This window comes from Takifugu rubripes, chromosome 1 (assembly GCF_901000725.2).
Source record: "Takifugu rubripes chromosome 1, fTakRub1.2, whole genome shotgun sequence".
Taxonomy (NCBI): Eukaryota; Metazoa; Chordata; class Actinopteri; order Tetraodontiformes; family Tetraodontidae; genus Takifugu; species Takifugu rubripes.
This window is the reverse complement of record NC_042285.1, coordinates 24,170,677-24,195,874: the sequence shown is the minus strand read 5'-3', so window position 1 is coordinate 24,195,874 and position 25,198 is coordinate 24,170,677. Positions and strand designations below refer to the sequence as shown.

At 42.4% G+C, this 25,198-nt stretch overlaps 1 protein-coding gene across 3 annotated transcripts; it reads right to left on the bottom strand.

Annotated features, from left to right (window-relative positions):
• Window positions 1–2: 2 nt before the first annotated feature.
• On the bottom strand, window positions 3–25,198 carry pth2ra (parathyroid hormone 2 receptor a). Of its 3 annotated transcripts, none has more exons than XM_003977526.3 (13): window positions 24,814–25,198; window positions 22,802–22,907; window positions 21,252–21,362; window positions 20,926–21,047; window positions 19,942–20,039; window positions 17,709–17,892; window positions 15,513–15,666; window positions 13,397–13,457; window positions 10,120–10,186; window positions 6,400–6,494; window positions 3,778–3,916; window positions 1,548–1,589; window positions 3–553 (listed from the first exon to the last, which is right to left on the bottom strand). In XM_003977526.3, the coding sequence occupies exons 1-13, from the start codon at window positions 24,931–24,933 to the stop codon at window positions 173–175; spliced, it is 1,680 nt and encodes a 559-aa protein (XP_003977575.2). In that variant the 5' UTR covers window positions 24,934–25,198; the 3' UTR covers window positions 3–172. The 3 variants fall into 3 exon arrangements, with proteins under 3 accessions (XP_003977575.2, XP_029691167.1, XP_029691164.1); XM_029835307.1 differs by having other exon boundaries at window positions 22,802–22,903; window positions 24,814–25,192; XM_029835304.1 differs by lacking the exon at window positions 24,814–25,198 and adding an exon at window positions 23,777–23,888.

Here is a 25,198-nt window from a genome sequence, read left to right as displayed (position 1 = left end):
AAGGGATTAACTGTATCTGTTATTTTTGCATTGTTTTATTTATATGTTGCAGGCCGGAGCTCTGAAAATGTTTTGACTGTAAGATGATGGAATATTCTGCTCACAGTCGTTCCATGTCAATGTTTTAGTTTGCCTTTTCAAACAATAAAAAAAAAGATACATCTGGCGAGTGCTACAGCGTTTCCTCCTCATCCTCGGCTGTGGCACCGGGACTGAGAACAGGCGTATTTTCTTTCAGAGAAATATCATCCACCATTTTTGGCCCGCTGTCCTCAGGTTCTTCGGGTATGGACGGATCTGAGTTACTGATGACGTACCCCGGGAGGATGATGTGCGTGCTGACCATAGACGGACCCGTGGTCCGAGAAACCCGACTGGAAACGAGAGAATTGGCCGGTGCGCCCGCCGCCAGGTGAGACTGGCTGCTGGTGCTGTTGTTGTTGTTGATGCCAACAACGACGGAGCCGTAATGATAGCGGCCACAGACCATCGGTACATCCCAGTTAAAGTTCAGGTTCCACCGCGTCCATGTTTTCTTTATCTCTGTCTGGACCTGTGAGAGGGAAAGACAAAGGCATAAGCAGGGTTGTCCTCAAAACAATGGAACTTTGTTCCTGATATTGTGAATTGCAGGTCCATCAAAAATGCCTTTAAACTAATGCCTGGGCTTAATTAGTGGTCAGACAATCACAGCAAAAAAATAAATAACACGCTGCCACATTGGAGGAAAGAATTCAGTGGAGGGAACACAATAGGACACAGGTGCATGGACAGTGTGTAATCACAGAGGTGGAAAAACAGCCAGGGCAATTGGAAATTGGAAATCCAATAAATGACCATACAGATCTTCAATTTAAAACCAACAAATGCAGCCAGTTTCCGAGGGTCTAAGAGGGGGGGGAATATGAAAAGTGCTTCTGTGTGTACGCTTTTAAATTAGGAAATGCTTTGTGCTGAGCAGGTGATCCAGGTCAAGTATTGACATAAGAATCTGGCATCTGCGATTGTTCATTATGTTAATGGCAACTGGTATTTTACGCACCTGGGAAACAAATATCGATGCTAAAGATGTACTTGACATTCAGTCAGACTTGTTAATCTCGTCATCATTATTATTTTAGCAACATAATCCCAGGCTATTCTTCCACGTGCTTTATGCCTTCAGAGTGGAAGAGGGCTGAAGTTGAACTAGAGGGGGGGGGTTGCACAGTTTTTAATGGATGGAGCTTTGACGTTGTGAATGATTTTGTTCCCAACAATATATTCCTGTGTGGATATCGCAGGATGCATTTTAGAGTGTCACATCAGCAAGAAATAATTATGAGTTGTTTTATTTAAGTGGGCTCATTTGTCAGAATGAAAGGACACTGAACAGAACCTGCTGCATCTGCAAGTTTAAAGAAGGGAATTGTGAAAGGAAAATAGTGCTTATTAATAGTGTCTTCTATCACTGGAGTCCTTAAATCACAGGTGCTGCAATGTCATCCACGTTCACTTTAGTTTTGCAGTACTTTTTTACAATTTGGAGTAATCAAAAATGTACATACCTCTCCATTGCAATAACAATAGATAATGGACACAAAAAAGCCCTGAAACAGAAAGACCAGTGAATATTAAACATGCTAGGTAGAACCATGGGAACATGCAAAGCTAGCAGCAGTTGCCCGCTACTGTTGAGATTGTTCATTATTTTTAATAAACAAGAATCAGACATGACCTTAGTCCCCACTATAAAGTAATGCTGATACAGGATTCTCATTTGATGAGGTCAGCCCAATGGGAGAGAGCTTTTCTGTGACTGACGGGTCACAGAGACGTTTAAATACATGTGCCAGATTGCGCCAAAGAAGGGGAAATAAGATCTATTCTCAGTATTTTTCTTTGAATGGAAAAGGTCAGCCTTGTTCAGTGGTCAATGCAGAATGACTGGCAGGTCTTTCATGAAAGGGTTATCGGAGCAGCGTCACAGCAGTGCCTGCTGAAAGGGGAAACTTTAGGACACAATCTCCAAATGAAGATAACAATTCGCCCAAAGCCTTTAATGAAAGATGAATTGCCTCTCAATCTCAAAGGCCATTTGTGCCATGTTAAAATTCACATTTTCTTCTTTTTTACAGTGTGATTCTAAAGTTTTTTGGGTGTATTGTCAGCTCTGCTAAGGCAAAGGCCATGCTACATTTGCACGGAATTGCACTGTCATCCACAGAAATGTGGCTCGCTATAAAACGCTATGAAAAGCAGCAGCCCGGTGGTTAGTTTGTTTAATTGTGACTTTGTGCAGAGACCTGTTTGATCTGCCTAAATTTCTCTTAACGCACATTCACTGTGGCCCTGCTGTTTTCAAACCAGCTTCAGTTTCCCTCCTGAATAAAAGAGTTCTTTTTAAAAAAGAAAACACTGAAGGGACCGCTCCCGTCCTGTTCGGATTCATCTCATTTTCACGTGACGTGGATTTCTGACCTAATGATTTGAACTTGTTTGCTTACCCTGGACTTATTTATGTCAGACATGTCGATTAAACCATTGAACTTCCTGTTCTGTCTTTTGTTTAGTTGACTGGAGTTAAGGTGTAACGAGCACAGACAGATACACGTTAACTGACATTAATTATAAAAAAATAAAAAAATAAGTGATTTACAGTATGCCTTTCTCTAATGTCAGATGTTATTGCACCACCAAAACCATTTGTTTTGTTTTTTTCAGCTAAACTTGAATGAATTAATCAATGTAATTAATACATTCGAGTATACGTAGTTTCTGTGTGTTTTTACCTAAGTTCACTATGTCAGACCTCCAGGGAATTATAACTGAGAAACTGAAATCTGAAATCCTTCACCACATTACTTTCTCTCTCCTCGCACCAAAAGAAAAGAAAGGTTTCTATAAGTTTACACTATCCGATAGAGAGAATTTTCTCTGAAAACTTCAGGTTAATCGCAACACATAGAGCAACGGCTCCAAGTCCAAATCATTTTCTCTGCAAGGACACATCAAGTGCCTTCTAATAATGTCGGCACATGTGCTTGATCTTGACACTTTAGAAGAATCAATGAACCCGTGGTGCCTGTTGTGAGTCCCATTTGATACCCACTGCTGATGCACCCACATGCAAAAAGAAATGGATCCATTAATGGATCAATCAGCCTTGAGGAAGTTGTCTTTAGTGAACTTGGAGTCCTCGTGCTGGCTGACAAATACAAACACAGCACATTAAGAGGGCAGGACAGGTAACAATCAATGTATTGGCCAGATCAGTTAAATAATCTGATTAACAAATGGGTGAAGCCCTAAATATAGTAATAGTTATTAGAGTTAATCACTTTTGGTGCTTTGTTAATCATTCTGTTGTTGAATTACTCTAATACTTGTGTGAGTGTGCCCTGACCATTCAGGGGCCATTCGGATCACTCGTCAAAAACGTGGTGATAGTAAATGATAAAATGTTTTAAGTAATTAGTAACAATAGTAATTACAATACCTTCAAGATTAGCAAGACACTCAACACAAGCGGCAATGAGATTCATTTTATTTTTTTGAGTTTGAACAGAGTGCTTTTTTTTTTGTTTAATGGCTGGTGTTCAGCCATCAGGTTCAAGTTCAAACTGGCCTGAAAATAACTCAAGCACTTTGTTTAGTTCACTAAACCACTTTAATGGACAGTAATAAATCCTTGTCTCCATTAAAATAGAAGTGGGCACTCAATTAAAGTGAATCCAAAAGGTCATTATTACACTCAATAGACGCTCTCAGCTTTTAATAAAAAATGTCGAGCGTTACCTGAAAGGAGTTAAAGAACAGCTCACAGTACATTCGGACCTCCCAGCTCAGGCCCTCAAACGTATGAGGCATCCCAACAAAGATGATGTAGTGGATGCCAAACACCAGAACCAGGACAAGGGTGGATTTGGCCAGTTTCCTGTAAGATGCACACATGGACAGATGAGCTAGATGCATGGACAACCTAAAATCAAGTCAAACCGGGCAAAAATCTGTAAATTACTTAAATCAAATTTCCATAAATCTATTGGCATATTAGCAAATGATCCGGGTCATTTTCTAGAGTATACTTGCATTGGAGGAATTGAGAATCCAAGGTGGTTTCCTCTGTCAACTGGACTGTGTTTCTTCTCTTGTGTTTCTTTCAAGAGAAGAAACACAAGAGAAACACTGAAAACTACCTTGGATAACGATGACCTGCATGATTGAGAATCTACAAAGACATCGAGGAATTGAGAAGTTTCTGTCGGATAAATAGGATAAGAATAAATAAGAGTGAAACCTTGAGAGCGTCTACCCTTGGACTCATGCAGAGCTCTAACAGATGTACAAACATAATATACTCTACTGTGTCCAATGCCACACTTAAATCAAACATTAAAGGTATAGGGGGAAAAAAATCCTGCATCAGCTGTGCTCAGTAGATTATTAACAACTCAATGGCATGACAGGATCAGAAGCTATTGAAATTTATCAAAAAGATTATTGTCCCACCAGCATATTTCTATGCTGGTGGGACAGCCCCTCAGAAAGAGACATGCTGAAAATGGTGCTAATAGGACTAGATGTGAGTTTCTGAAAGACAGCAGATTAGGTAGGCTCTGATGTGCTCATACCAGGTTTAGAGGCTGCGATAAGTGGGGTTTAAGCCTCAGCCGCAATTAGTTTGAACTGTGAAAGAGAGTTTGTGAAGGGCTGCTCATTACAAGCTGAATACAAGCACTTGTTCATCCTACTGTCAGAAAAGCTCAACAATGTGTGGAGCGCTCAGGATCGAATGAGATGGAGGTCATGAAATTTGCGCACAAATGCTTTTTAAAAATCCTATTTGCTGTACATGTGTTATTTATCAAGCAAATGGCTGTGTGTGTGTGTGTGTGTGTGGGGGGGGGGGGGGGTTCAGTATTTCTGAAAGTTTGAAAGGATTGTTAGAGGTGCTTTCTGTGCAGCAAATAAAGACACTTTGACTTTCATTATCAAAAAAAGAAAATTAGCTGGAATAGAGGACTGCAAGACAACCCCCTGGTGTGTTTTTCCTAGTGGAAAACAAAATGCAATCATCACGGGGCACCCCATTAAGAACAGCATTGGCAGCAGAAGCTAGCTAGCACTTCTAAGCCATATGTCATGAATATAAAATGTCTTGTAAGAATTATCACTGGGATGAGGGAGGGGCAGGCGTCAGAGATAGCAGGTGCCAGAGGAGAGGTAACATAAGGAAGGAGCTTGGGCCATTCCTAAGAAGCACCTGTATCCCTAGAAAATCAGTCAACAAGTGTGGACAGGTGGGTGGTGAGGTTGGTGGCCAGAACAGAAATTCCCTTGTTAGTGAGTTGGAGGTAATCATGCTTGTGAAAATCATAAATCGTCCGGAGTTTATATATCAGTAATCATAGAGAGAGACCCGTCTCCCCATAATGCTGTGCCTTGGGTAAGTAGCATCGGTGGGTTGCCTCAGGTGTTGAAAGTCAGTTCCCAGTGTCGTCACTTGTTGCCTGCCTATGCCTTCTATCCGAAAACTACAAAATATGGCAGATGATGTTTCATCTTCTTCCTTTTCAATTCATTCAACACCAGAAATCCGACTCACCCTTTTACAGATCAGTTTGTGTTTTAATTTTTGCTTCTGTCTTCATCTCATCTTCCTTATCATAGAAAAAAATGCTACAAAGATAGATAATGAACTTTCTTCCTTCTTTAAAAAATACAGTCTTTATTGTTCTATCATCTGTTATGACACACACATGCACACATCTAAGCGCACAGCAACTAAAATACCTTATGTTGGCTGGTCGACTGATGACAGTGCCAACACTAGAGTCTGACTCTGAGATAATGAACACTGGAACACTAATGTTGCAGTTAGCAACACCATCGCCACCACAATCACCCGGGTGAAAATCACCCATCGTTATTTTGCTACGGTTAATATACCAAGACAGAGAGTTCCGCAAGTGTATTATTACAGCGGTAAATGTGTTGTATGCATGTGTTTCCTGCACACATGCATACAACACATTTACATAACATTGTCCAGATTCTCATTTCCACAAATGTAGGTTTAAAAAGGCATATGCACATTAAAAAAAAACCTTTAGGTTTGTTAGGTAGTCATTTGGAATGTGGTGTGACGAGATTCTAAATTTTGCTAGGTCACAACTTAATTATCCTTGAATCCCTTGTTTGTGTCCAGTGACCACTTGGAAAACAAAAACAATCAGCACAGTTTAGCAGAGAATATCTGGAAATTTGATGACAAAAAAAAATAAATCCTAGTGTCTCTTCGAAATAGACCGTCTTAGCAGTTAAGGCTCCATTTTGCTCCCATTGTAATCACTATAATCGCTCACTCTGGCCCACTCTGATGCTGCAGCCTATTTTCTCCAACTCCAATCTACAAACCTGTACTGTTTCCTGGTGTCGTATCGTCCCGCGTTTGTCTCTCGAATTTTCGTGGCCAACACTCGAACGATGTTCACAAAGAGGATAAAGTTGAGCTGAAATGGAAGAACAGACATAAAAGTTAATTATTCATGTACTCTGACCACAGCGGGCAGTGAGGCTTACGTGTATATATTGTGGCCAGGGTTTTTCTTTTATAGAAAGCTCCTTTATCCATCTATTCATTCACTCATCGACAGAGCACTGCAGCCAGAGCACTTAGAACCAAGCCAAACCTTGAATAGCAACATCATTCTCACCACTGTTGACAGCGTTCCTGAAAAATGTTTTAAGGCTGCTGGATCGGGTAAAGTGCAGCGCTCGAGTGCTGCCTCCTCTTCCTCTGCTCTGATGCAGGATCTCACTCATGGACAGTCATCCGTCTAACAGCAATGACTCTCAGCAAAACTACCTCACGCTGGATGATGTCCAAACACAACCACACATCAGTCCCACCCCTGTATTATCCCTTCATTTGCACTTCAATTTGCCATTGTAATTTGCATTTCTAATCAGACCTGCCTCACATAAAAATGGAACTGAGCTGCCACTGAGGGCTCTCAACATAATTGCAGACAAGCTGTTTCACGGTGAACTGCATTTGATAATCTAAAAAAAAAAGTGAGTCAAAACTCCAAGACCAAGACAAAGGTCTTAGCTGTCTTAGTTTATCCCTTTTTGTCCCATCGATCCTCCATCATCAGGACGGTGGGGTCCTGAATTGATCACAGAGGCTGCACCCTGGACGGGTCACCAGTCCGCCAAAGCATCCAATCATCATTCACACCTCAGACCATTTTGTTCTGAATAATGTCCAAACTCCACATTGAAAGCCCAGATCAGACAAAGAACCTTTATGCACAGTCCCCCATGATCACTGTTTACATGAGTTGTCATGAGTTTTCCTTTCTATTTTTTTGTCTGCTGTGTTAGTCAGTGTCTCTTGTGTTACTTGTGTTTGCTGTGATTTGCTTTCTTCCCTTGTCTGGTTTACAAAGACACCTTCTATCCCTTTATTGTAATAACCTAAATGTGTTTCACCTGTGTGTCCATCATCTCCTCCTCCACAGTAAAACAATATCCAGGTGGCAGGCAGGCAGCAGACAGCAGCAGAAAAAGAAAAGCCTCAGAAAATCAGAAAATGGGGGTGGGGAGGATCACGAATCCTTTATCCATCATAAGCATGAATGATGAGTTGAATCCAGACAGTCCAGTGTTTGGAGATTTTCTGCACCTGCAGGTATATTTAAGTTTGTTGAAATTTACAAGCTTCGTTAATGTCTTTCGACGTGTCAGGACCATTTTATGATTACTCTCGTCTCGTCTTCTTCCGCTTTAACAGGAACAGGTCATGGGGGCAGCTGCCTAAGCACTTCACTGTCTCAAGAAATTTCCTCCAGCACTTTGGGGAATATTCCGAGGTGCTCCTAGGCCAGGCCAGCCGAGAGACATAATCTCTTCAGAGTGTCCTGGGTCTGCCGTGGGGGCCTCTTCCCAGTGGAACTTGCCTGGAACACCTCCCTAGGGAGGCGTCCAGGGGTATCCGAAACAGATGCCCGAGCCACCGCAGCATTGATCCTCAATGTGAAGGAGCAGCGGCTCTTCTCTGAGCTCCTCCAGAGTGACTGAGCTTCTCACTCTTATCTCTAAGCGAGCGCACAGCTACCCTGCAGAGGAAACTCATCGGTGTGGCTGGTAAATCGAGAGCTTCACCTTGCGACTAAGCTCTCTCCTTACCATAACGGTTCGGTCTACCAACTGCTGAGGCTGCACCAATCCGCCCGTCAATCTCACGCTCCATCTTTCCCTCATTTGTGAACAAGACCCCAATACAGCTGAACTCTCCAACCAAGGCAAAACACTCTTTTCCAGTGCTTCACACTTGGCTGCAAACCACCCCAGTACATGCTGCAGGTCCTAGTTAGATGAGGTCAACAGGACAACATCATATGCAGAAACAGACATGAAATCCTGTACTTCCCAAACTGGACTCCCTCCGGCCCCTGGATTTGCTTAAAAATCCTGTCCATAAAGATTATGAACAGAACTGGTGAGAAAGGACAGCCCTGCTGAAGTCCAACATGCAACAGCAACAGGTCTGACTTACTTACTTGCTGCCAATGGCAACCAAGCTCCTGCAGTAGTGGTACAGAGACCGAATGGCCCTTAACAGAGGGCCTTAGACCCCGTACTCTTGGAATACCCCCCACAGAATACCCCGATGGACATGGTCAAATGCCTTTTCCAGGACAACAAAACACATGTTGACTGGTTGGATAAACTCCCATGAACCCTCAAGCATCCTGGGTCTAGAGCTGGTCCAGTGTTCCATGTGTTCCAAGAGCCATCTTAACTTTGACCAACGACAACAAAAAGTTAACAAGTGGAGGAGCTTCAGACGGTAGGAGACATCAAAGTGCATATGACTTTGAACAACGGGAACAACTGTCTTTGCTGCGAAACTCAGTACCTCCATTAAATTATCGCAGCACTTGTTATGAGGATAAGTAAAACTTTATTTATGACTGGCAGTCGAGGCCGCCACAGAAGTAATATCAAAGAGAATTCATTTGAATTTTTGACACCGGAACTCACATTTTAAGAATGTGCGCAGAAACCCCAGCACACAGTACCCAGGAGTATTTGCATTTCTTGATATTTGTGAAAAAATTTCACTTGTTAATCAAGGTGGATTCAGTGCAAACAGCGTCTGCATAACACTTGTCTACTTTAATCGTCTAACTCAAAGCAGTAAGAAGTTGGAACTCTCACGAATGTTAAGCATTATTTCCACAGCCAGTAGCTTTCTTAATGTCACAGTTGCCGCCTCCAAATAAAATGAAAAACAAGCAATTTTCAGCTCAGTAGGATTCAATTAGCGTTTCAGGCTAATTATAACCGTGTTTCATATCCTTACTCAAACCACTTAAAGCCTAAGGGATAACAGAGAAATTCAGCCTCTGAACTTAAATTATCGCAATGAAACCAAAATTCAGTACATGCAGGCCAGAGATTCCTGTCATTTTGAGCAGGAATGGTGAGTTGTCAGCGCTATCCACCTGATTTACCATTAATGTATTTATGGTGTATAAGAGACCAACCAGGGAAGAGTGTGGAAGCAAATGGCCTGTGAGTCTTGAACATAGTCCAGCAGGAATAGATTCTAGCACCTGATCCCAATTCAGCGTGAGCATACTCAGTGGAGCTGTTACCTCAGTTTTTCTCCCACCTGATTCTCTTCATGCTTGCAGTTCATTCCAGGCTAATCTACATCACCTCCCATCAGTGTTAACAGACCGCTTCATTCATCCACTCATCGAAAATTCGTTAGGAAGCCTCAAGTGGCAACACTCTGGCTCACATTCAGCACACACATTCATTTATTGCGAGTTCTAATCCTAGTTCTTACTGCTCAACTGTGCTGCCTCTTTGCCTACGGCCTGACGACGGGACCTGGTGTCGTTGACGGGGCCTTTAAACAGTAACGGAGACTTTGGAGCTCATCTGCATTTGGGATCCAGTCCGTCGGATTTGAATTGATTGTATCAACACAAATAGTCCTGTGAAGTTGCGAGGACCAGCCAAAATGTCCTCACTTCACAAAAATGTTCTCATTTTGTTAGTATGTGCAATTTGGTCAATATGTAGCATTTATAAGACCCCACACACACTCTCTCTTACCGCAATGGCCATCAAGATGGGAACTTGGTAGATCCACTTGATATTACCAGCGCTTAATTCCCAGCACCTATATTTGATGAAAAGGAGATGAAAAGATGAAGTTAGAGAAGCGGGAAGAGTGTTGTCTCATTAAACACAAATTACAATGACTGACGTTATTTGTTTATTAAAAATTCAACTTTAAGGCACTTGACTGACAGTTCTCCGCACACACTCCCCACTGTTGTTTGTGTCAGATACTCTGAAAAGAGCCGAATGCCGAGCGATAATTTCTTCTATATATTTTAAGATTGGGGAAAATAAATCCTTTTAGAAAATCAGAACTGTTATACTTCTTGAATTGTTAAACAGAACATATTGTGTATTGGTATCACTCTAATAATAATGTAAGAAGCACAACAGTGGAGAAAGCGCACGCAATAAGGGAAAAACACTGACTGCTGACTTGAGATCACCTTTATAATCCATGATAGTAAACAAAATAAAAACACCAGCAGGCAACGCCTGAGGCAACCTGGAGATGTTGTGTTTTTCTTTTCCCTAGCAATGTTGCTTTGAAAAATAAAATTGCTTATTCAAGTCACCAGACCAGCACGGGGCGCACACACCATCAACACACTCACTCACCTACCCCTGGGGGCAACGTAGGGGTCTCCAATCACATTTACATATGTGCATGATTCTAAAATATATCAACTTTAAACTTTAGTACCTTTAGAAAACACCCAATCGAGGGTAGAACCATGTATGACAACACTCCTTTTTTTAAAATACATTATATAATTGTTTAATTTTCCCCTTATTCGTTATTCCAGTCCAAACACTTTGATATGCATTTTCTGAGTTTTATTTTTTTTATTTTTTTTTTATTTTTACTTAAAGACATTTTTTAAGGTATATTACATTTCAAGTGACAAATCATTACTTTTCCCTATTGCGGCAGTAAATTAAACATTTCCATGTCGGTTCTTCGGACATGTTTATACAACCATGAGAGGAAAGAAACAGGAGTGACAAGCAATAAGTTCAGCATCCAAAATATGAACTCAGGCAGAGATAACAGTTTGAAACGGAGACACAGGTAAGAATTTATGCCAAACAGAGGGAGCGCATGTTATCATGCTAATATTTTATATTATAAAAGTGAATTCATGGGGCCATTAAAGAGGAATGTCTGCATTAATATTCAGTTCATTTCTGCTTTAGATGCAGTCAAAATTTAAAAGTTAAAAGAACAACCATGATGGCCTTCGAGCTTTCAAACCTATTTATTGGAGACAATTGGTGTGTTTTTCAGGAGGCTTGAAAGGATTAAGGTCTTCTATACACCTTCAAAAGGCTTTGAATAGTTGGGAATACTGATGAGGCAAAATACCACCTTAAAGGTTATGAAGACATTTAAGACTTCAAGCTGACAACCACGTGGGTCACTGACGCTACCAAAGGGTAAATTCAAATCTCCCTTAGCATGTGCATTAAGAAGCTTTCTGTTGCATTCAGCAGTTGTTGGCAGATTTCTGATCCTCTGAAATGCATTTAAAGGCTTGAATAAGTTTCAGGACCATGAGCAAAACTCATTTGGAGGAAAATTCTTGCTGACCAATACTCACAAAATTGCACCTCAAAAACAAATACAGGATAAAACAAGATATATTTTTTTTCCCTAGGAGGGCCACTTTAGTGTCCAATTATTCTAATTAGCCCGGTCACTGTGGAGCAGCTGTTATTGCGGTTACATCAGAGCCACAGGATTCTGTTTTGATTCCACTTTTGGGCCTTTTTATCTGCAGATTTCATATTCCCTCTATGCCCACGTGTGATTTATCCAGGCAACTGAGGTTCCCTCGCAGTCCAAAATAATGCATTTTGGGGGGGAAGGACAAAAAGAACCAACAACAAGCAAGGACAAAAACACTTCTGAGAAATGGAGCTGTTGACCTTTGATCCCACATGGATCCAGCAACACATAGTTCATAGCCTGCCGCAGTGTTTTCTTTTAAGCTGCAACATAACATGTTGTGATTCCAGCTCAGCCTTTTTACCTTCTGTGATCCCAGCTCAGCCTTTTTACCTTGTGTTTTCACCCCGAGCAGTCCATCTCAACACTTCCCCAGACACAAAGCATAAGAACATCATGATACGCAAGGTAGTTTCATGTGTCCCTCCTCACTTTTAAGGCCTCTTCATGAACCCAACCAAGGTCCATCAACTATTAGAATAAGTTGCGTCCTCATGCAAAAACGTGTGAGGTTTGTTCCATGGCTACACCTCAAACTCCAGACATGTCTTCCTTATACAATATGCATTGGAAATTTGCATTTTGTCGATCCACTCCCTCATGTTCCAGCACCTACAGATGCATTTCTGTGCAGCATTACCATAAACAGCTTTGCTTTCTTTCAGTTTTTCAATCAACCAACAAAATGATAGAGGTTTTAAAATATCATCATCATCATAACCTCTCATGTGGACATCAGTTCACCCCGATAATACATGACAGCCCAAACCCGATGATGGATTTGCTTTGTTGAACCGTTTCACTGTGTGTCTGTTCTCCACCTGCCAAAATACACCGGCTTCAGTGCGCTGCTGAATGTTGAAGGCAGCTGAATGCAAATGTAAGTACAATCACGCAATCTTACCACTTTTTAGGGTATTAGCAAGCCACAAATTATCTTTTTAGTTTGAGTTTGGTGACTCTACCATGGGTCAGTCAGAAATGAAACAGAGCCAGAGCCGGTGTACACACACGCATTGATTTAAATGGAAACTTATCGTCTCTGCTGTGATTTCGGAGCGCGGGAGCAACACAAACGCATCCAGTGTATCATTGAGGTGAGATGTTCACAACAATGAAGGCTTGCATTCTTTATTCGGAGACAGTTGGCATCTTAATAAGGTGTAAAATATTCACATATGAAAGCAATAACATGTAAAATTATGTCATTTTGAATACGCTACCCTGCAGTTTGTGACTTTAGAATCGGACGAAAACTTTTGTTACTGAATGACCTGATCTTTAGCGATTATGTTTACATTTTCACATTCCTCCCAAACACTTAATTCTTCTACACATCCACAAGACAGAAAGTTTGAAATAAACCATTGATCAAAGAAGCATTTCTCTCCCACTCTTTGCAAATTAATGTTTGACTAATTATTTCAAATGTCACTCTAGTTAAGTGCTAATTTTCTAACCTTTAATATTCCCCGCAACTCTTCTTTTAACCTTTTAGCAAAAACCACTGAATTCAGCGACTTCTTTCCTTTCGCTCACCTTGCGTCTGCTAGTGCTGCTCTGACAATCGCCCATACTGCTACAAAAACAGCCGGAACACCTGAAATCATAAATTAAGAAATACAATCACAGCAGCAAGTTTTATATATTTATACATTTTCATCTTTAAACAGGTTTAGCTCTTAGTAATTGAGTATCAGGTATCAACAGCAGGTGAATTGCTCAGGAATAAAAAGAGGTGAGGATACATCAATCAAGCTAGAGTTATTATTATTAGCGACAGAAGCCATTTTAGGACAAATAATCACAGAAGGTTTATATTTCCTGTACTGCAGCCAACAGCTAGAGGACAAGAGATGCTCCTTTGAAAGCATAAATACAGCACAACAAAATATTTTTGAAGAAGCACTAAATTGCTTAGCAACTTGTATTTTCCCCCAAACACACAACATCCCATGCACTGAGTTCTGCTTGGTGACAATTTGACTGCACCTGTCGCTCCAGAAAAAGCTGCCACCAAAACAGTTGTTATTCCTCTGTTGTCTCATTCTGTTAATCATTTGGGACAAAGTGGCAGGACGCCATATGACAAGTGTGAGTCTCTGTCCTAACTAACATAAGCCTGGATTTAAGAAACAGAGCTTCTTAAAAATCGCCTTCAGCGTGTGATTCCAGAAGTGTTAATGTGATGTGTCGCTCTAAGAATCACCTAATCACGTAAATAAAATCGTTAAGCCTGTTAAATTTTAAAGCACTACGATAATCTGTGCATGGACAGTTGTGGTGGATATCAAATGTGATGCATTTGGAAACAAACACCAAGGCGTGCTGCTCTCCACTATAAACACCTCTGTAAATGCCATTTATTTGTTAGTCAAACGCCATTGTGATTAATCGGTTTAAAGTATTATTTGCTTCTGGGAAAGAGCGTGTTGGTGGTCTCCCAGAGAGCCTCGAGGAGCTGACGGGTTGAGGTTCCTCTATGTCCCCGATGACATCGCTGCCCCCATGACCCAAAAAAGAAAACAAAACCGGTGTTTTTTCACTTATGTATTAGTATTGCATCACGCACTCCAAACATGAACAAACCTTGGTTGGACTGTTGATGATCTAATCTGATTAGTCAGATTGATCCACTCTCAGGTGAGAGCTGTTTGCCGACTGCACTAAAAAGGTAAAAGTCAAAGCATTCAACAGCTCACCTCAACAAGATAACAAACACACGTGAGAATAGTCTATTCTTCCTTCTATCTCACAGTAATATTGAGAGGTAGCGTTCGTTCCCTTCAGTTTTTCAGGTCCTGGTCACAGGGACATATTTTTCAGTGTAGAGGGCCAGAAGAGACTCTTTGCAGGTATTTGCTCCAGCTTTTTCATCCTGTTTCATATAATGGCGGCACAGAGAGCATTTGCACCCTCATCTCTTTTTCGGAGGGTGAATTCTCATGTCAAAATAAAAAAAAGAAGGTTTTCTTCCCCCTCATCAATCTAGATGATGAGGCTGGCTGCACATCCAGCTGTAGGAAGAATCCTTGTTCTCCCCTGACTTCACGCTTGGGCGTCCCTGCATTAACAGCTAATGAAAACCCTTGTCAAAGCTCCAAAATAGTTCCAAGTTCCTCTGCAAGAGTGAGGCTTTAGAGTTAAATAACTTTGGATTAGGTTAATACCACAGTTTATTTAAAATTCAAACTGGTTTGTACTGGCCTCCGTTCCTCCCGACTCCTGCTCCTTTTTAGGTTAATGCAGATGTGTCTGGATGCATTGAGCGGGTAAATGTTTTTCCCATTGTGCTACAGTTGCAGCTACAAACTGTAGAGACGTGTCATGAAAATAGGCTATTATGGCTGAATTTCCTGTTGCTGTAATCATGCGTGATCATTTCCCTGCCATAGTGTAAAAGAAAGCAGTGCTATCCCATCTGACAGGAGGTATCCTCTCACAACAGCGGCACTACCCAACCTTCCCGCTGTGCAGGGTATAAATGACTCCAACATCATTTATGCAGCCATTTCAGCTACAATTTAAAATAAGAGGGAAATAACTAGTCTCGACCCCCCAGTTCCTGTCGTATCTTATCTCAGTAGACCCAAAGCTGAAACATTTGCCTTGAAAAGGAGAGGACTGATTTCCCCCAAGAAAGTGATTTACTCACCCCATCCAATGAGTATAAAACCCCAAAGGTATTTGTTGGCTGTTCGGAAGGCCATGAAGATGAGACTGTGGAGGTACAGGCCCTCCACTAGGATCCAGAAGTAGTTGGTGGCGAGAAAATAGATGAAGAGCACCACTGTCACTTTGCAGCCCACCTGAGAACAAAACATGAATACCTGTCAAGCCGACAACTTGTTAAGCAATGTGCGTATCACGTTGGCCTTAACCACAAATAGATCTCAATTCCAAGCACAAACCAGCTCCCTGTTGCCACAGCAGTGTTTTTCACTCTTCTTGTTCTTCATTGTTAGTAATTTGTGTTTTTAAGGGTTATTCTTCTGCACCAGTGCCAGGGAGGTACTCCAATAGCTCTATCCAACGCCCAGAAAACCTTGAAGTTTTTCCTTTAAGCTTTATAATCAGTCCCATTTCTACCGGTCATCCTGTTTTTCAGTGTTTCCAAGGAGGGCAGATGTGTCCCAGTTCTCCGTAAGACTATGCAGCCCTTGAATGAAGACATACCAGGACTTCACTTATAACAAATGGGTAGAGAAATACTCCAAAATGTACCACTGCCGCTGAGGAGACGACAGAGCGCAGACGAAAAAAAAAGAAAGTAAATGTAATCAAGTATAATTTTCACAGTGGGAACACTCTTTCTTTTAAATCAGATATTAAAACTTTAGCTAACACACGTAAATGTTTAGCCATGTTTGGAACTGCATCTTAAAATCATTTGTCTTAACAATCTAATGCATCCATAGCTAATAACAGCGACAGCAAAAGGGCTTCGCTGCAATGTCCTGCATTTCCTGAATGCCTCGTCATGGGTGGTTGCAGAAAAAACACCAGGACCACAACAACTATCGCTATTGATGACGGCTTGATGGTCGTTTGTGGTCTGTCCCTTCTGCTGACGTGTGGCCGCCTAGCAGCCAACAACACTTGATGACGTTCTGGTAGTCAAGCCGTGTCCCGTGTTTTAGAACAGTGGTTTCACCCTTTGTCCTTTAAAATGCAGTAGTAGGAGCAAAAAATAGATTTTTTTAATGAGTTAGATATAGTGAAAAAAAAAACAACACATTTGTACTTAACGAATGTTCTTCTTGGCATAATCAGCACTGTTGGTGCAGGATGCTGAATAGCAGCGGATTTACGAAGATTATCCTATATTGAAGGTAAGAATGGTGTGACAGCACACTATACGGATTACTCTGTCAATTATTTTAACACTGCTGCTGCTCCTGTGAAGGAGGAATATAATATGAATTAATATGAATGAACAAAAAGGACTGGTAATTAAATGGCTCATACTTTAATTATTGGTCCGAGTTTCAAACAAGTATGGAGATATGCGAGTCCCAAACTTTCCAACGCCTACGTACATAAAGAGCAGAAAGGGGTGATGGCCTCTCTTTTAAGCTGCTATTAAAATGTTTCAGTCTTTTCTTTGTAAAGTTTTTTTTATTTTATTTTTTGCTGAACTTTCTTTTTGTGTAGTTTAGATTATTTTTTTCTTCTTTAGTGTGTAGGCAAATTGAATTTAACCCCTTTCTATTCTGGTAATTTTCTTTGCTTCAGTGACACTTTGAAGAAAAAAAATGTTTCGCTTGTAAGTTATTTAATTTGCTAATTAAATAAATACGTGATACAATGTTATGGTCGTATCTAGTCAGATTTCAAGAGTTAACTGGCGTTTCTTAGCCAGCGAAGATGTTTTTGTTGTTAAAACCAGTAACGGCAGGGACCCACTAGACTAAAATCCTCAACATACAAACTGTTTCCGTGATTGGTCACAGCTGCTCTTGATCAATAAATGTGTAAAATAAATGCTAGGAAGCACCAATAAACTGCTGCTATTCACTGCTGTGTCTGTATGATGCATCTTGGCCAGTAGATTTTCCTGCTACCTGTCACTTTGTGGGGTCAAGCGGGTCTTGCAGGTGTCACCAGGTGGGGCAGGAATAGACCCGACACCCACCCCTGTACCTCGGGGCTCCACAGATCCTCATATCAACTCAAAATCTGCACAGGCACTGGGAGAACATGCATGACCACATGAAACGCTGAAAACTGAAGGAACCTTCTTGTGATGAGGGGCGCGCCAAGAGAAATACTTAAATACTGGTGCAGGGGGAAAAGCCCGGCTCTTATTTTGTGTTTCTTAAGGTAGCGTAGGAGGAAAACTGGTACTTACATACCGGGACTTGTCCGTTGGTGACATGCTAATGGACTTGGTATTGTCCAGGAGGGCAGAATCAAAGTCCTGCAGTCCAGCGCTGGAATGGACCACCCTGTCCTTCACAAAAATACTGACGGCCCGTAGCATGAAGGAAAGAAACAGATGCATGTGGATGTAGTTCCGGGTGCAGTGGAGACGTCTGCCAAGAACAGGAAACTGTGTTTACTCTCAAAGAGCATCGATAGTTGTCACAGAAACAAGTGTGTGGGGTTTTTTTAATTATTAATTATAGATAAGAAAGTATTGTGTTACTCTCAGTAACTAAAGGAGGAATGTTGTTCCGATACGTGGTTGTCCAGGACCCGAACGCAGGCAAGACGCAGTGATGAAAGGTCCAAAATAGGTTTTATTAAACAAACACAAAAGGACAGTCCTCCTGAACTGCCGGGAAGCAACAGTTCTTACGCCGGGTGCGCACAAAGAGCTCCAGCGTGGAGCCACAAAAAACACCAAAATCTTCAAAAAACCAACAAAGTCACCAGAAACATCAAAATCACACAACAATCCTCCGACACCGGTAGGCCGGAGTCTTAGACCTTAAATAGGCGGCTGATCGCTGATGGCCTTCAGGTGTGCCAACAGGTGGCCGGAGCATGGCTCCACCACGCTCCCTGCAGGAAAAACACAACCGAAGGAGGCAGAGCACTTTTTGGAGGATAGATTTTGCTTTCTTTATCTGAGCAGCACGTCCTCAAGTTCTGACGGTCAAATACTGATGAGCTAAAAATCACAGCTCTCATTCAGAAAGGGCTGTTTTTATATTCTCCTGTGTGTCTTCAGGCTTCTGCACTCTCCTGCTCTCATCCTGTCACAGTGGTGTCGGAGGGCAGAGCACAGATACCTCATCTTTGACAAAAATGCATAAATATCTAGAAGTGGCACTTTGGGATTCATGAAAAAACACTTCAAACATATTTATACATCCATTCCCAGCATTTATCTGACCCGGGGAAATGTATCCTGCTCCTTAAAGTTGAAACTTTTCAATCAGCTAACTGGTGTGTGATCAGCTTCAGCAAATCTTGAGGTTGAAATTAGAATTCCTTTTTCATCATCTTCCTCCTTGTCCAGCTTTTCCATTACATTCTTTCTCTTTCTCCTTTGTCGCTGCCTTTCCCACTGGCCCACCCCTTGTTCTTACTTGCTACCTGTTGTGCTGAGAGAGGCTGGCTGTATTGATCCTCAGGTCTCTTTGCGAGCTGATACGGCTTCCTGTAGGTTCCCGCTGCGCAATCTGTTATCACATTGGGCTGATTTCGCGGTGCTTTTAACTCAAATGTCATCTCCATAGAATCCGCCGGTTTTGGGTTGCTGTCAGTTTCCTGCATGGGTGCGTGTATTTTTTGGGTGCCGACTAGACCAGTTCGTGTGCTCCTCACAGTCGGATAAACTGCTCAAATTGGTAAATACTTAAATCCCACGTCAGGCGTCGATGCATCATTTTGCCAAGAACAAAATAATGTAAGAGTCAGTGGAAACTAAAACCACGAAGCCATTGGGGGCAGGATTCAGAAACAGGCTGCAAATCATTGAGGGAAAAATGAGACCACAGGTTGCTCCAACCTGCAGCTGTACATTTCTGATGTGTATTGCCTTTACACAAGGTCCGTGTAATGCCTGGGCAGGAGACAGACTGATTCCTGAAGGGGGTCTGCTCTCAGGCATGGAGAGGAGAATTAATCATCATCCAGAAATGCTGATTCCCTCCAGCCGCAAGGGGCCTGGCGCTGTCACACACCAGATGGAACCCAGGGCCCACCGCATAGGCGTATGATCCGAGATATCAGTCCGCTACCTAACAGCCGCCAGGGGACCGATGGCATGCAGATGTTTGTGCAGGACCCCCCTCAGATATGCCTTGTAAAGCTTCCTATTTTGGTGAGAACAAAACTAGCCAAAAAATCAAAGGAAAAAGCTCATTTGAGCACTATATTTAAATGACTATTTCAATTTGAGGTTCCTTTTAATTAATATTTTGAATTTCAGAAAGCATTTTATAGAGCAAAAGAGACACAAGAGCATGCAGGAAAGTGTATTCACTGGGAACAAGTCCCATTTTTCATAAACTGTGAGAAAAGCTAAAGAATGAAGACATAACGACCTTGTTTTGGCGGCTAGTTGGTTGTGTGTGGCTGTGGTTCACATATTCCACATCACATAAAATAAGATATGGAAATTTATTTTGTACCTGAAAAAGCCCATGATCAGGATGGCCACCATCAGAGAGCTGAAGGACACGGCGTAGCCAACAGTGTAAATGACGTACAGCCGATCAAAGAAATGTTGCTGCGAACAGAGAAATATGAAGGCTCCGATTTACATGGAAATTGAGCCTTTTCAGACTGTAGTAAATTTCAGGGAAGCTAATTAATAATTTACATGAACATACAGCATTCAATTTCCAAAAGAGCAGATAGCAAAAAGATGAAATGATAAGTCGCGGGGCTGCATATTGATCTATGGAACGCCTCCCTCTTGTCTGCTGCAGGGCGCAGCACCACCGCTCTCGCCACTTTAACGGTGAATTAACAACCACAGCAGCAGAAACAAGCTCTGTAACAGTCAGATAATTAACCGTGCGTGTGCGCGTCCTGTGTCCAACACACAGACGTCAACTCTGTTGCCATCTTTTTTTGTTTTCTGGATGCAGTATAAACCACCGCAGCGGGGGGGGGATTTATGCAGCACGTCATATGCGGCAGAAACAGAACATCAGTCTTGATTATGAAAATGTTTCGATCCGTCCCATTTTCATTTTCATTGACACAACAGTTGCCCGACACTCACAGCAACAAAATTGTTTCCCCATTTCAATATTGTTTAACTAGATGGAGGTTAGGGGTCCATCCATTTCAAAAGGCAAAGTGAGACTTTGGCACTTTGTTCCTTTTTTCTAAATCAGAAATACGGGAACCTCAACAGTTTTTTTTAGGTAAATAAAATGAAACATCGCATTTTAATATTCACTTGTAAGATGCCATCAGAAGCTGACATTTCTGAAAAAGAAAGGAATCGATTCTTTTATACAGGTGATTCGCAGCTTTTCTTTGAGTTCTCGGTGTGTGCCACCTTTTCCAACTTCAATACAAATAGATTATTTACCGAGTCCCGATTAACTTGAAACAAGTATCCTGAGATTTGCGTCTTCGGAACTTTCTTATCTCGAACTTACTCTCTCCTCTTCGTAGTTATGGTGGAGGAAGTGCCAGCACTCTGAGTAGTTGGTCCAAGTTTTATTCCAGTCCTCCAAAACTGCCCAGGAGCCGTTGATGTCACACGTCCTGTACGCATGTCCTGTAAACACACACTTTCACAGGCTTTGGGGCATTGCCAGCATGTTAATTAGCAGAAAATGTCACACTCAAACGCTGCATCTGAAGCAATAATGTGTCGCACGGCCACAAAATAAATACAAAGAAAAGTAATACCCTCGTATAACCAATGCATGAAATTGCATTACTGATTCCTTACTGATCATGCTCTATTCAAAACACCGACCTCTGTGATTGAAGTCGTAGATGTAAGACGGGCAGGGGACTCTGGTAACGAGGCCTGGAGATCCACGAGGCCAGCAGATGAGACCGTCCCACTCGGGAGGACACGGTTCGTCTGCAGTTGGAAATGGAAACACACAGTCACCCAAACACAACTCATCCACCTCTTTCTAAACCCGGTAACGGTCCACACATGTATGTCTGCAATCAGTGGGATATTTTATTGGACTCTGCATGTTCTCCGTCCTCCCGCTTCATCGGGTTTCCTCCGGCAGTCCGAAAACATCAGTTTAATGGGGACCCTAATTGTTCCCTGTTGTAAGCGTGCGCCTGTGTGACTGTAATTAAGATTAAGCGGCGTTGCCCAGGTGATGCAGAGCTGCTGGTGAGGACGTGGCTGACTGACACGATGTCAGTCATAAACACGATGTTAGCGTAAAACAAATCGCCTAGAAGATTGAAGGCACACTTTTATGCGAAACCTTATTTGTTTTATTGGACTGCGCTTTCCCGAGAGCCCAGAGTAATGAAATGTGGATTAATTCCAAGGCTTGTAAATGCCTCACTCAGGGTCCAGAGACCTGATGCAATGCCAAACTGCCCTGAAATATTCTGTAGTAGGATATTTGTTTCATTATTAGATACTTGATATTTGAAATCATCCCCGTTGATGATTTTAATATTGTGGTGCACAAATAGGCTGCAGTTCTGGTACCACAGTGACTGTGATGCATTTAGTTCTATTTAGACATTGGGTAAATGCAACAGGTGTGTGCCAGAAAAGGTCGAGGCTCAAATATAAAAACCTGGCTGATGGAGCAGGTTCATTCAAGAAGAATCTTTCTAGTGTAAAGAATTCCTTTCTTAAGTTTCGATTCTGAAAGACCAAAATAGTCAGAGCTTCCGACTGTGTGGAAAGCTTGAAAGGGTCTCGCTTGTTCCCATCGGCCAATTTTTAGCTAATCCTTCCGCACTCTTGTACCACAGAAAGAGAATCCTTTCCCCTGAGGTCTGTCATCAGCAGGGGTGTATTTGATGGAATGAATGGAGCTGTTCTTGTGCACAGATGTTTGCATCTGGCGAGCGATATTACAGCATCTCTCAAACCGCCCACACGTATTCTTCTCATTGCCCAAAAGGAAAACCTAAAGCGGAAAACCAAAATGCATAAATTACAGTGCCACCATCTGACTTTAAAAGCTGCAGGAAAGCAGGAAGAGGGAGGATATAGTGGGAAAGATGTCTGGTAAAGGCTTAATGTTGTGTGGAGTGTCTTGACAAAGCGCTGAGTTAGTTACCCAGCAACAGTGCACAGATGTTTCGTTCCAGCTCTCCCAATCACCCAGCCAGCGCGTGTGTCAGGATCCACACTGGATATGAGCCCCAAATGAATTATCCCAGAAAAAGCCACCAGTAATCCTTTCAGAAGTTCTTTAGAACAATTTAACTTTCTAGCAGAGGAGGCGACAGGTGAAAGTGGAAAAGCTGAGCTGCCTGGGACGTGCCGGGCTTTCCCAGTCATGCTCATGCACTTTTATTCCTTTTGGTTCTTACCTGTGAACCCCGGGTCAGTGTTAGAGAGGTTCTGTTGGCACTGCAGTTTGATGTCATACAGGATGATCATCTGTTCCTGTGCAGAGAGAGGGCCATCCACCTCTATCTGGGGACAACAATTTTTAAAAAACAACCAAAAAACAGAAATTCATGAAGGCACCAGGAGAAACAAACAGCATCAAATAGGTGTTGATGGGTCACATTTTAAAAAAAAAAAAGGCGTGGATGAACGCCAGATTTCCACACTAGTTCGAAGAAATGTTGTTTCAGGATTTGTGAACTCTTGTTAAAATTGTTCAAGGACATCCGTGCGCGAAACAGCTCCATTTACAACACCAACTGCTGATTGCGAAGACTTCTGTTTTATGTCTGTCTTACATCACCTGCACAGATCAAATAAAAGTTGCTTTTTCCAAGAGAGAATTTGCCAGAGAGATTTGTTGAAGGATTTGAGTCATTTGTCAGCACTTCTTGCAGCATCATTACCTGTTTAATTCCAACCTAAGGGGCTGCCAGAGTAAATATCAATTATCTCGACAAAAATGGCTGATTATGAGCGACCCCAGCTCAACCCAGCCTCAGACGACTGTGATTTCCGGGTCCTGCGAGCAATAAGCCTGAGTTTAATAGAGATACTATATTGTGGTCTATGCATGAACATGGGAAGGAGTCCAAAAAGCATCACCTTTTCCCACAGCAGGGTTCATTACTACACCCACGAATAAAAGTGGCAGCTTTCATGCGGACACAAATGGGAGTATTTAAAGTAGTTTATGCATAAATTAAAGGTGATTCAGGTACTTAACTGGCCGGCGGGAAGTCGTAGCTTTGACAGAATGAAGCAGAATATTAGAAATGAGCCTGGAGAGTATCTGAAACTCTGCCACAGGTAATGCAAACACACCCCACGTGGGAAACTTGGCAAATTCTCTCCCAAATGCTTCTAAATAGTCCTTGACATGCGTAACTGAATACCTCTTAATCAGTCCGTGCTGTCAGGTAGACATTCACCCCGCTGAAGTGGAAAACAAAATGCAAATTGGTGAGGCTCATTGATCCGCATCAGATCTGGAGCAAATCAAGCATGTTAATCAAACGTGAACGTGTGACACAGTTCCCCGTGCGCGGGCATTAACCATCGTTGCTCTGGTGGATTTCACCTTCCTAACATCGGCATTTTTAAAGGGATCGTGAGCTGTATACTTCAGTCTGCCAGAGCGGCTGCAATTGTGCACAGGAGCTTAAAGGTGTCGGACACCTTTAAGGTGACTCACAGGCTGTTGGCTACAGCCTGTGAGTCACTTTGATCCTTTATTCTGTCTCATCCTGTCAGCGCTCAGCACGGGCGCCGCGCTTGGGTTGGATGCACGTGTGCGACAAAAACGAGCGTTGTGCTGCCGTTGCGCGCTCTCTCTCTCGCAGACGCCTTAGCAAATACTGCAGTGGATCACACAGGTGGTCCTCAGATCATGTTTGAGTTCCACAATTTGCCTTCTGAACCTTCTGTTACAACACTGAAGCAAAAATAACCAAACGGAGCAGTGATGCCACTGTACTTTACTTATGGTCTTTTATACGTGCGCTCCAAACAGCTGTCGACCTGTCACCTGTCACCTTCACTGGACTTTTATTGACTTTGATCTGAACAATTCCTTTTTACTGCACTGCCATCACTGAAATCCCGTGAGAACTCAACTAGTTGTCTCTTTTTCAGCTAGACTTGCCAAAACACTCACTAGACGAATTGCAAAGCTGGTTCTGAAAGAACTAAACAAAAGAACCCCAATATAGGCGTTGGTGCTACCCCTCAAACTTGGAACAAAGCTTCAAAAATGTAACGATGTTGCAGGTTTAGACCGAAAGTATTGTGTCATTGCAGCAGCCCGAGAAAGAGATGATTTCTATTCTTTTGATTGCAATAATGGATGAGCTCGGTATTCCTTTGTATGCGCTTTCAGTGCCTAAACACTGATTTTTATAGTAATGAAAACCAGATCCAGATGCTTGCTTACCTGTGTGTCTGCCAGCGTCCAGTGTACCAAAAAGTTTATGACCATTATCCACATGTCAGGTTTCATACTTCCCTTCCCTTCCCCAGGCTGAAACATCTTCCTCGCCGGGATCAACTTCATTTGAGTTGGGGCAGAAACCCGGAACGACGGTCACCTCTGATGCCGGAGCGCGTCTCCTTCTGGCAAAGTTTCTTTAAAAAGTTCCCAGAACTGCGCTGCAGGGGGGGTTCTGCCTTCAACTTCATCGCTACACACAAAATTCCGACCTTCCGTCTCCGCTCAGGTCCGTCGCACCTGCGCTGTTAACGGCGCCTCCAAATGCGCACCGTGCGCGCAGGCAGCGCCAAGCCCCGGGTCCTGACCACTGAAACCCGCTCTGCAGCAA